Raw genomic sequence first — 13,148 nt, 5'->3', positions numbered from 1 at the left:
CTTTGACTTTTCCTGAACTTTCTCCTTCATAAATCTATTTCATTTGACAAACTCTTGTTCAGGTTTCCTTTCACAATACATCAACCTTAATCGTGAATAAGATTTTATTCACTTAGCATAAGCTTAAAAACTTGGGTCTTACACCATTTCTGGCGTTGACTCGCGCTGAGTTGAGGAAGATGAGGGGGTGGTACAATCAGTGTCATTTCGGAGGTCATCGGATTGTTGTTTAGGTGACATGGTGGAAAGGATGGATGACAGTCACAAGAGTAAAGGAAAGGAAAAGCGAGAGCAAGTAGAAGGAAACTCACAAGAGGAGCAAGCAAAGGGTGGAAGGAAGAGTGAGTCGCTGAGGTACCGGAACAGTGAGTTCGCCGGAGATGTCTTGAAGAGCAAAAAGGAAGAGCAAGTTTGCGAAGAGTTTGTAAAAGAAATGAAGGGTTGGAGGAAAGAGAGTTTTATAGGTTTAAAGGGAGAATGGGAAAGGACGTGTGGAAGGCCACAACGATTGATGGGAAAGCGTGCCCCATGATGAGGAAAGAGAGGGGCAGGCGGAATGCTGTTATTGCGCGTGATTGGCTCGAGTTTCCCGACATTATGACGAGAGGTGACGCTTCAAAAAGTGGCAGTTGAGATTTCAAAGATACGCTGACTTTTCCGCTTCGCTGAGGTGTCGAGACACTAGGCAACCAAACTCACCACAATCGCCCTTCAAGCGTGGCGACCAAACACTCCACAACCGCCACTCGTGGAATTGTGGACTTATGAAATTTTACTGTCTTTAACGCCATGTGGGCGATTTAAATATTTTTACACAATATCGCTTTAGGTTAGTCATTTTGATCTTTAAAGACAGACTTAGCCCTCATGCTTTGTGCTCGGTGTCTTGTGGACTGGACGAGCCTTTAGGGACCTACGCCCAGGAGTTTCTCCTCAAGATACGCTGACTTTTCCGCTTCGATGATGTGTCGAGACACTAGGTGATGGGTGATGTGGGTGAAGACTATTTAAAAGCTTTCGCAACTTATTTTTTTTATCAACTATAGCGTCCGTCACTGAATGCGACATGACACAGACCTGGCTCTGGTGTCGAAAAGTTACTTTGACGTGTTGTTACCCGTAATTGCTGAGGCTTGACTATATGCGGTTATTTTGTTGTGGAGAAAGTCTGCTAAGAATTCATTTCACCTTTGATTGTTAGATTCTCCAGGATTGCAGGGAATGAACTTTAACTTTTGATTCTTTTGAACTTTTTTTCATTCGTAAAAGTGGCAATTGTACTGTGAATTTTTTCGCTTGGAACTCTCTCACCTATTCTAATACTTTGAGCGGAGGAGGTTTCTTAGGGACAACTTCTATTATTCAGTTTCATGTAATAATTTCTCTGTTCGTGTATTTTTTTTTTGGTTATATTATTATTTTTTTGGTCTAATTTATGAAGTGACTTTTATAAAAGAAAAAAAAGAGAGTTGTACACACTCTATAGGAAAATATAGAAAAAAGATAGGAGAAAGAATATATGAGATATATGATGTTTATGTAATTGGAAAATAGAGATACAGAAAAAAAAAATTATATTCCAACATATGAAGTGGTCTATCTAGTATTACTCATAATTAAAAAAGGAAAATGACATCAATAGTAAAAAATTGATATTTGCCGGCTTGTTTCAATATGCAAGAAATGGTTGATAAGCGATAGACAATAACGCTTAACCTATTATGATGCACATTTGATTTTCATGGCCTCTAGCTAGTTTTCAAATAATCAATTAGCACTACAATCGAATTCCAAAAATTATATTTATATTTATATATAGTGTTGTGCGCAAGTTTTTCCATCAAGGTAAAGTAATTTGTTTATCACATTTTATTATTTGTTTGTCACTCATTTTTCTAATCATCACTTTGTCCTGCCAAAATAGCCCTTAGCGCTATGACCCTGTCACTGAGCGTTGAACTCTTCTCCCATTTTTATACTTTACTCCAACTTGGATGTTTCTTGAATTACTTTCTCTATATCAAAATTTATGACATTAAATTAATGGTTAGTGATCAAATTAGTTTATGATTTTGTAAACACGTTTAATTTTATTTCTTCGGAAGGAAAATGACATTTAGTGGTAGTTATTTTTATAATTACTGGTTGTTTTTCACTGTCATTATACATTATTTTTCTGGCAAATGACTAAAATCAAACTCGCTTACAAAATCAGAGAATAATTTAACATTAACCCCTAAATTAATAAAGTTTACACTATTTTTATGTGAAAGCTTAATATTTCCTAAATCAACTACTTTGAGGGATAAAATGATCAACAATGCGAGCGTATAAGTCAAATAAGTATCTACAATGATATCTAAAATACGTAAAAATGACATGTATTACTCCTCAATTTGGATGGAAAGAGATGGAATGAAGACACTTATATTCAATATTGTTGTTCTTTTTATGAGTAAGAAAATAACACAACTAAAACTCCCTAAATAGAAGAGGCAAGAACTTGTGTCCGAGGAAGACTCAAAAATAGTAAAAGCACACTGCAAACTAGCACCAATTCAAATGAGACAATGTGCATGACCATTAGCCTCATGACACAGTTGTCGTAGGCGAACGTCTCAATTCCGCAAGAGAAGTAGATGGAGATCAAGGAACGCACTAGCGTAGGTGCGATACTACCAATTGCGGTTAGTGAATCACAATGAATAGATATAACTAGTATTGAACTTGTGTCATGCACAGATGTAGTACGTAGGACACGAATTTATAATTTAAAGATGAATTGAACACATTTACGACATAAAAACATTCAAAATGAATTAAATCAAATCCTAGAAAAGACATCTTTGCAAACTACATTTGTTGTTGTTGAACATGTAGTGGGGTAAAAGGAACCTAGTGAGGTAGGAATGAACAGACACACCATCGACCGTGAGGGCACTAGTTTCTACACTAGAAACTCTCTCGAGATCCTCTACTGGCCCCTAACCTTGTGAGACACTCCCCCCATAAAATTGTTGGACTGCACACATTTTCAACGCTCTTATTTCAACGTATCCAGATAATACATAAAAAATCAAGATGGGGTAATTTACCTTGGCGAGATCATCACTAAGAGATAGAGGAGATGGTTCAGGGTTCCGACTCAGAGATTAGGGATGTTGAACTACTAGGCGAATATAGAATAAGATCAATGTCAAACTATCAATCAAAGAATGAGTGAGAGGGAGGACTTCAGAGATGAAGGCGGAGAGGGCAACGTCAATTGGCAAGGGATCATTGAGGAGCGACAGGCGGTGAGCAGGATGGAAGAAGAGGACCACATTAGGTTTTCTTTTTTCACTAGGAAGAATCGATCCACTCCCAATTCTTGAGCCTCTGCGACGAGTTCATACTTGTCGGCATCAATGTCATGGAAGAGGAGCTCCAATGGATGAGGAAAATGGGAACGGTTGAGGAGTGAAGCTATTAAGATTTGTGGATTTTGGGAGTGCATAAAGAACAAGGGTTGTGGTTGAGAGGAAACGAAGGAGGGGATGCAATTTATAGGGAGATAAAAGAACGGAGAATTTCACGTTGAACCAGATACGTCAACAAAAAAGGAACTTAACGGGGTTTGCTCGTCACAAACAAAAAACATTATAAAAAGAGAATGGGTCGTTGTTGCAACCGCCGCAAAATGAAAAAAAAAATAATAATAAAGGGGAATTTGGGGGCGTAAAAGGAAATAAAAAAAAAATGGGAACTTAGAACAGTTTAGTAACCGTCCTAAAAGAAAAAAAAACAAACAAACAAGGAAACTTGGTGCTTGTGGGCAACCCCGGCAGAATGAAGAATGAAATAAAATGAAATGAAAATTTACACATACTGCCGTAGAATGCACACAAACTGCCACAAAAAGGAATTATTGCGGCGATTCTTGTACCGCTGTTAGAACTGCCGCAGTTTTCCGAAGAGGGGCGGTTTAGCCCAAACGACCGCCAGATACTTGTTAGAAAAATAGGCTTGATCGTGATGGAAATCACTTTCCTTAAAGTATTTCAAGCACTCTTTGAATTTCGTCTTAGAGTTTGGATGAAGGAATACCCAGGATAATCAGCCTTGGTTCGAGTTTGCACAAGACTAATGAAAACTCGATAAGCAGCGAAGTATTTTCTGGAAAACAGAGGATAAGATTGTGTGTTCTGAATTCTGAACACGCACTCTATTTATAGGCAAAAACAGAACAATTCATAAGGTTGCGACCCTTCATGAATTATGTCTGTTACCAACAAATATGTGAATAATTGCGACCCTTCATGAACAGGTGCAAAATTCGAATTCCAAAACAAACAGACGTTACGGCAACCGAGTCGCCCTCAAGTGTCGTGCCGTCTACAAGCCGCCACTAGCGCCTCTACGCCCACGCCCACGCCGGTGTCGCACCGGCGAGGGGTGGTGTGAATGGAACATGTGACATAAAAGCTTGGGACCACCAAACCATGCACATGTAGCACTACATCCTCACTTTGTCTCTTTGTTGAATGATTGGCATTTAATGATATATAAATGCTTTGGAAAGTTGCTCCACTTTCTATGTGGGACTTCATTCCAATCCATTCAATGCAAAATCAACACACTTGTCATTTTGGAACACTATGTAATTATTACTCCTTGAGTAATTATTAGAACAATACTAATTTTCCAAACAATCCGCTGCGAGTTGCTCATTTGTTGTAGTTTTGTGAGCGTGGATATGTTACTGTGGACAAGGGGAGGATAATGACTTTCTTTTATTCATTTTCCATATTGTATACACCAATCACGACATAAGTTTAGTTGCTCATCAGTTTTTTTGGGCTGTATTGTTTATTTGATCGGTTATGTTTGAATATGATTTCGTCGGTCCTTAATATAAGTATTAAATGAGGGATGTACTTTAGTCTTTTTATAAGAATAAGAATTATATTGACTTATGTACCATATTAATTATTTTTTGACAATATTGCCCTTATTTGATTATGAAAGGCCACATTAATTATAATCTCTTAAATTTTCACTATCTAAAACTTGTCTTTACATTGAAAATTTGGTTATGGATAATTTTGGAAATTCATCCGTATGAATGAGAACAAATCAAATGCAATTAACCAACTTTTTTAAGAGAGGTGTGAAGCAGTTGGCTGATTATTATTAAGGACCAAAACGAGTAATATCTTTTTACTTAATTTGGATACATTTTAATGATTTAATACATAAAGTTTTATATTAATGCATTTTGTACAGCTTTTCAATGTACTAGCATTAAAGAATATGGCACTAGGTAGGAAACGTCATTTGTAGGGCTCTTCAACGTACTAGCATTAAAAAATGTTTTATCATATGGTAGAGGCATTATGCCTATATAAAGAACACCAAAACTACAGAAAGAACAGCAACTTCCTAGTGGGTAGGAAACTAGAACTAACTAGTAAAAATGAGTGCCAATTCCAAACAAAATCAGCTTCCGACAGAAGTAGTAGAGGTTGATAATGCTTACCCCACTGCTTTGATGTTATGTTTCAGTCGAATCTTTCCTGCAATTCTGAACGCTGCAGTTGATCTCAACTTGTTTGAAATCATAGCTAAAGCGGAAAGCCCATATGGTTCAAGCTTTTCTGCCTTTGAAATTGCTTCTCTACTTCCCTACAAACACTCTGAATTAGTTACAAGGCTTGTGCGCATGTTACCTATGCTAGCTAGTTATTCTCTTCTAACTTGTTCCCTTCGCACCAATGATGATGGTACGAGAGAACAAGTTTATGCACTCTCACCCGTTGGTGAATACTTTGCATTTAATAACCATGGAGGAGGCTCTTTAGGTCCCGCTTTAACCTTATTTCATCGAGGTTATCAATATATTTGGTAATTTAGTCGAAACTCTTTTTATCATTATGTTCTAACACATTTTCATTTTATTTTATCTTTCTATCTTTAAATATATTTTTCAATGCTTAATTGCACTTTTTCTAACATCTTTCGCAGTAGCGCCATTTGGATCTATAATGTTTAAAAATAGTGATTTTTGTCCTATAATTTACATTAGTAGAATGTTCAAATTTTAATAGTCTACTTAGGAGGAACTCATTTATACACTTGTAACTCCGAAAAACCTTAAACCTACTGCTCTTTTGAAATTAAAGATGAGGTATATATATATATATGCTAACTATATAGCATCCACTTGGAGGTACATGTCATTAAATGAAGACCACCTAAACCAACTCTGTTAAAATTTAGACGTCTTTCTTACCAAAGAAACTTCGTAACACATTGTAAGATTCTATGACCAAAATTGGTCCTTTAAAATATGAGAGAGCAAAATCCCGCAATCGCATTAGATGGAAAAAAAAAAGGCTCTTTTTCTATCAAGTTACCTGTTGTATTTTTCATTTTTTTTCTCCTCATTTTTTTTTCTGAGTGTGAGTGCAGTTGCGGTGCCAACCGAACTTTTTCCTTAACCATGTATGACAAGTGATCATGGACTTTCAATAGGGTTATGATTGGTGACAACTAACAATACATACACCTTTTTACACCATCATTCATCTCTCTTACTCTCGTTTCTCTCTCGCATGTACAACCATTAGTGATTTACCAAATATTTTCCCTTTAAATATTTAATATGATCTTGTGCTGTTTCGTTTTCAGGGATAATGTAAAGGATGCGATTATAGACCCTCGTAACAATAATCAATTTCAAGAAGTTCATGGGTTGCCCCCTTTTCCATATATGGAGAAAGATAAAAAGTTGAATCATATATTTAATGAAGCAATGGCACATGCTGGTCCGTTAGAAATGAAACAGATCCTCAAAATATATAAAGGATTTGAGGGAGTATCAACATTGGTTGATGTTGGTGGTGGAGTAGGGCATGTCTTAAAACAAGTTATCTCTGAATACCCTTCAATAAAAGGGATTAATTTTGATTTGCCTCAAGTGATTCAAAATGCACCACCTCATCTAGGTAATTGCGTATGTCCTCTATATCTATGCGCTTTACAAAAAAATGAATTGATCAGTTTTACAACAAAAAAATTGAAAATTATCATCATTTAGCCAATATAAAAAATAATGCTCATTTTGCTTGAAGGGGTAGAGCATATTGAAGGAGAAATGTTTGAAAGTGTTCCAAAGGGTGATGCCATCTTACTAAAGGTCAGTGAAACATGCATGCACATTACAAGAAAACGAAGTTTGTATTCTTAAACAATTTATTATGATTTTTTTTTTTCTTTCTTACGCTGTTGGTTGGAGAGAAATTCTCCAAATCAACAAACTATTCAGAAAACCCGCACAGTTTAATGATAATAAGAAAAAATTTGAAACAAAATTTTAATTTGGGGTTTTCTCTTATCATTTCAGCGTATATGTCACAACTGGTCCGATGAAGAATGTGTGATGTTTTTAAAAAATTGCTACAAAGCTTTGCCAACATGTGGAAAGGTGATTATTATAGATTGTATAATTCCAGAAGTTCCAAACCCGAGCATTATGTCAAAGTATGCATATGCTTTTGACATGGTCATGTTTTTAGTACATGGTGGAAAGGAAAGAACTGAAAATGAATTCCGAAGCTTATGCTCTAGCTCTGGATTTTCCAAATTTCATGTTGCGTGCAGTGGTATCTCGTCTACGTTAGGAGTGATGGAATTTTATAAATAAAAACTACTATCATCAGGTTACCCGTTTTATTTTTCATTAAATATGTGTAGGTTAATTTTTGTGAAAAAAAGTCCATCAGGATATGTTATTTTCTTGTTTTCTCTGTGAAGCAACTTGTATTGTCGTATGTTGTCAGGAACATTAAAAAAGTTTGAGTGGAAATAATGGAGCTACGTGTAATATAGTTTTCTTTGTTTTTGTTTTTTTTTACTTTATTCCCCTTTATTGTTATCATGCTACAAATACAGGAAATTAGAAGTCATTGATAACAATAGATACACGCACTAAAAAAAAGTGTTATTTAGCGGAGGTTTTAGTAACCCCACATGCTACGTTAATTAATTTCCAATATATTAGGGCGGGTTTTACAAAACGTTGAAATTTACTCGTGCAATTTTTTGAATTTTCCCCCTTTCATAATTTTTCTGATCACGATAAATCTCTCGAGCTTTCAACTCACTCTCACTCTTCTAGAACTTTTATCTCTCGTTTCTCATTCCCGCTCTCTTCGGAAACGTAATGGAAGCTCTTGTTTCTCCTGATTCACTCTCGATTCCTCTATCGATTTGAACCGTAGATCCACTCTCAATTTCACTATTAGTTTCAATGTAATGGAAGCTTGATTTCAACGTAACAGGGTTTCAACGAACATAACACACGTACGGTGCATTTATTTTTAATTTATTGGTAACTAATCAACAACTTATTTAACAAAAAAAAACTAAGCTTGAGGTGGTAACCAAGAGAAAGTATGGAAATGTTATTCAGACCCCCTCACATATATTTTTACCGTCAGTTTCTCGTGAAACCCGAAAACATCCCTGTTGATATTTCGCTCGTAGTTTCAAAGTGTGACTCAGACGCAGTTTCGAAGAGCGAAGTAGACACACTTTCAAAGTGCGACGCATACGAACTTTCTAAGTGCGACGCAGACACACTCTGAAATTGCGTTAGTAACGCATCAGCCACTAACAATTAACACACATGTTAAACATTTAATTCGACCGTTATTTCTTATGAAATTTCAACTTTTATAAATAGTGGTTCATTTCTCCTTCTTCTCACACAATTCTTCATTCATTTTCATTCTAATTGAGATGTTCCTCCTTGTCTTTTTCTCCCCTTTTCGTCCTTCTTGTGCAGTTTTCTTGCTTGGTTGATAATGGTTGGGGTTCTCTGGATATCATCCCAACCTTAGCTTCTTTGCGCATTCCGAATTCGGCTATTCAGATTCAGAGTGCCAAAGTAGCTAATGTAGGGGTGATGATCCTTCCTTATTCGGAGTACGTAAAGAAGCTAAATATGATGAGATCTGGTAAAACGTTGGTCCCATAAATATGAGTGAACGGACCACCCCATCAGCCACCAACTCCCGGATCGAAAAAGTCAATTGACTTGAAGAAGAGGAGGACTTGGACCTGAAGAAGAGGTAGAATGGGTCTAGGGGTCATTGTACTTGTTTGTGTTACAAGTTTAGGGTTTAGGGGTCATTGTACTTGTTTTTGTATATTTTAAATAAATCTTGTTCATGTAATCAAATAATCTGTGGCTGGATCCTTACTTTGAAGTTTATGTTTTTGTTTACTGTTTTCACATTTTATATAGCGACGCAAACGCACTGTATGTAACCAACACACTGTAAAGTGCGTTAGAGTTACACAGCAAAGTGCGATAACATGAATTCCACATATTTTAACTGAACAATTGTCATGCACAAATTAAGTTCCTTACCATGAGAGTCGCTGCTACATGAGTTCTAGTTTCAGGAGGGACCACAATGGGGTGAGACAAACTTGTACCATGGCAAGTAAGCTGACGTTGTCAACGGAACTCCAGAACGCTGACTACCTACGCAATGAACAGAGAATTCAAAAAAAATTTGATCAATATCCTCATAAGTGGGTCTCTAAATGAGTGATTCATTAGGAACATCTTGGACCAAATGGAACTACCTGAGCACACACTCCGACAGGTGCGGGCGTACCATGCATGATTCGAGAATCCACCCACTGTACAGAAATACTGCGTGAATTGACGAATGCACTCTGTGATCTTCATAAGGTGTCCATATCACATTTCCCGTTGTAAGATCATCCAAGGCAAGACTCTTTTGGTGGATGAGCACATTTTTCCTCTATGTGACCCAATGACATGCCCTGAGCATGTTCTCAGTATAACGAGAGTTCAGCTTTCTATCAAACACCGAAGGGGGAAATGGTCAAATATCCATGTCTTTAATCAAACAACAACTTGTTAGACTTCATACAACTAAATTCAACTGAACCGTCATAACAGAGAAATACAATAACAGATTGTCACAAACCTAAAATAAATTAAAGTATCCTCCGATACTAGTGCAACTGGTCCTACTGACTTCCTTAAAATGCTCATAGAGATAGCTAATGCTATGACACCCCAGGCATACTCCCCAACTGTATCTAGGTCCTTAAATTGGTGCAAGTATGCAAGCTCCACCTTGTTGTTTGTCTTCCTAGAGAAGATCGTCATCCCCAACAGCTGCAGCAAGAAGGATCTAGCAACTTTCTTCATCAATCCTTTCTTGGCCATGTCCTTAGCCAACTTAAAGAGCCATGTATAACGAGCATACAGTCCATTGGACTTCCAGACCTCTTCTTCAGCCTCAACACGTGTAACACCAAGCTTCTTAACCAATACAATAATAGCTTCATCACAAGTCTGATTTGGGAGAGTAAAGAACTTCCCCATGACAGGGATATGTTGCAATGAAGCCACGACATCCAGTGTGATACTCATCTCCCCGATTGACATATGAAAAGAAGAAGTCTCCAGGTGCCATCTCTCCACAAACACCGACAATATGGCCTTATCCACCGAGCGTATGTTGCATGTCATCAAACTCTCTAGACCAGCCGCTTTAAACCTTCCCTTTATGAATTTATGAAAATGCTCTGGTGCTTTCCCCTTCCCCTTGAAAGCAATCCCATGATGGTAATTCTTCAAGACACCCCGAAGTGTGTCATTTAGTTCTGTGTCAGACTTCCAAACTTGATAGGTCGCATGTGTCTTGAAACTCTCCAGCAAATCCAACCTAAAAGGCCCCCATGGAAAGTATAGCTCCTCCTCCTCCTTGTAACACCCCGATTTTCGGGGGTCTATTTAGTAACTCAAAATCAAAATGAAGCGGAGAAGCATGTATTTTTTTTCCATTTTCTTTTAAATGAAAGACTTATCGAGATAAAGACTCAACCCAAATGCGATGAACATAAACTAATGTACAATATATTTACAGCCCCTGCTGTAAGTAAAAAGTCTCGTCACGAGTAACCTCGAGTGAGGAAAAGTAACGGAAAGTAGCGCCCGCAGGAAAATAAGTACAAGCCAAAGTCAGAGTCATAAGTTTTATAAACACAGTCCTCCAAAAGAGTAAGTCAGCCCCAAACGACCTCTGCAAGACCTCCTACGTCCGAAAAACTCCATATGATCCTCGTGAAAGAGAACCACACAAAAAGCTAAAAGTCGAGGACCTACCTTGCCCCAAAATGAGAAATGACAATCAGAGCTACGACACAACTCCTAATGTCACAAGACTCTAAAACACCCATGCCCTACACCACTATCATCGACCCTTGATGACCCGGGATTTAAGGCTATTTTTCTAGTTCATTTTCATGCCTTTTACTATATTATTTAAGATATTTTAGTCATTCTATGACACTTTAGGCTTATTTCATGCATTTTAATATTTTTATTTGGTTTTAGTATTTTTCTACATTTTATATTATTTTCTAGATATTATTATGATTTATTTACTTTAATTTAGGATTAAATAAGTTTATTTTAAGGTGTTATCTTATTTTTATCTCATTTATTTTTATTTGCTTTATTTTAGGAGAAGATTTGGAGAAAAAATAAGAAATCATAAAAAAAAAACAGAAATTTTAAAGAATTCAAGAGGCTGGAATCCTGTGTGGCGCAGGTTCACGAACTTACCGTGCATCTTCTTTGAGATCGCGCCACGTGTCGGAACTAGGATGATAAAGCACCGGATCCTTGAGGCCACATTACGGTGCGACACGGTACACCCTTTATCATGCACCAGACACGTCAGATTCGCCGGATATGCATCCAACATTCCAGATTTGTGAGCGTGCACTACGGCTGATCAATTTCTGCACCAGAAATGACAAAACGTACCAGATTACGAAAATTCACTATAAATTCCGTTTTTGTGGGTGAATAGCTTTTATCGGCATCTTAAATGTTAATTTCATCTGATAAGAGTATATTGGTTGAGAATAAGTTGTAAATCAAGTGAACTATTTTTCCAAATACATTTTCTTCTTTGTTTGCCTCCGTAAATTTCTTTTATCGCTTTTATTCAGCGTTTTCCTTTATTTAAATCTAAATAAAACACATATCATGGTTAAATTGTTCAAACAATGTCTAGCTAGTGAGATTAATACGTAGCAACACAATCCCTGTGGAGACGACAAAACCCGATACTATACTACGATTGAGTCTTGAAAGGGATTTGATAGTAGTTAGTGGAGGAAAACCTCTTTATTAAATATCCTTTCATCAAATTGGCGTCGTTGCCGGGGATTGTGCTTCTGCTTCTATTAGTTAACCTAGCCGGGTGTTGTTTAGAGCATTATTATAGTATCCATTTTTTTTTCTGTTATGTTTCTTATATGTCAATTCAATTGATTTGTTCTTGTGCTAAATGCTTGTTGTGGCCTGATCAACTATAACATGATATGAGGTTTAGAATTCTATGAACCTGACTTAGGATGAATCAGCTAGTGGATTTAATGAGAATTAAGTTCATTAGTCATGAATTTATGATTTGATGCATAGGATTTTGAGTCATAGAGTGTCATTAAATTATTTGAGTTATGTTGTGGTGTTTTAATTTGTGTGCTCGTTTTTGCAAGGACTACGTGATTTTACAGGAATTAATCAGAGTTAGAGGGCCCAACTGACCATGTCCTGGTGCTTTCAAGTTTGCACCTAATCTGAGTACATGGAGTTTTACTAAACCACTCATCTCTCATTTAATTTCATGATCATGCATTTAGCATTTAGTTATTTCGATTGCACACACTAGTATGCACATGCCTTGGATTCTTGGTATTCACACTTTTTATGCTTGAATAATGCTTGTTGTTGTTTTTAATATCTGTTCTGGGTTTGATGCTAGTTGTTATAATAAAAAGTGTTTGATGCATTAGTGTGAGTGAAACTTGTGGAACATGTGGAGAGTGAGGTGATAGAGACTTGAGTGAGTTTTGGGAAAGTGCAGTAAGGTTATTAAGATTCCAGGTTAGTGGGGATAATGCATAAAATATGTAGATTTCCTTTTAATCTTAATATTGAGTCTACACTCTTTTTGGCTGTGAGGTTAAAAAAGGGGCACACATGTGAGAGTAAAGCTAAAGTGCTAAAAATGAAAAAATAGGGAAAGGATGTGAGTAAGGGAATG

General features: G+C 36.8%; 1 protein-coding gene across 2 annotated transcripts; it reads left to right on the top strand.

Moving 5' to 3' along the window:
* The first annotated feature begins 5,434 nt into the window (after positions 1–5,434).
* Positions 5,435–7,888, top strand: LOC130735220 (isoliquiritigenin 2'-O-methyltransferase-like). Of its 2 annotated transcripts, none has more exons than XM_057587297.1 (4): positions 5,435–5,883; positions 6,670–6,986; positions 7,119–7,177; positions 7,385–7,888. In XM_057587297.1, exons 1-4 carry the CDS (start codon positions 5,456–5,458, stop codon positions 7,682–7,684), a joined length of 1,104 nt encoding a protein of 367 aa, XP_057443280.1. In that variant the 5' UTR covers positions 5,435–5,455; the 3' UTR covers positions 7,685–7,888. The 2 variants fall into 2 exon arrangements, with proteins under 2 accessions (XP_057443280.1, XP_057443279.1); XM_057587296.1 differs by having other exon boundaries at positions 7,113–7,177.
* Positions 7,889–13,148: the final 5,260 nt, after the last annotated feature.

Source organism: Lotus japonicus, chromosome 2 (assembly GCF_012489685.1).
Source record: "Lotus japonicus ecotype B-129 chromosome 2, LjGifu_v1.2".
Taxonomy (NCBI): domain Eukaryota; kingdom Viridiplantae; phylum Streptophyta; class Magnoliopsida; order Fabales; family Fabaceae; genus Lotus; species Lotus japonicus.
The sequence above is the reverse complement of the archived record's forward strand: the minus strand, read 5'-3'. Positions and strand labels throughout refer to the sequence as shown.

Bases quoted from the DNA above. Each gene is read 5' to 3' on its own strand.
- LOC130735220 (XM_057587296.1), top strand. From the start codon at position 5,456: ATGAGTGCCAATTCCAAACAAAATCAGCTTCCGACAGAAGTAGTAGAG. The intron at 6,987-7,112 runs GTAATTGCGTAT...TTTTGCTTGAAG, and splicing joins AAATGCACCACCTCATCTAG to GGGTAGAGCATATTGAAGGA. The intron at 7,178-7,384 runs GTCAGTGAAACA...TTATCATTTCAG, and splicing joins GTGATGCCATCTTACTAAAG to CGTATATGTCACAACTGGTC.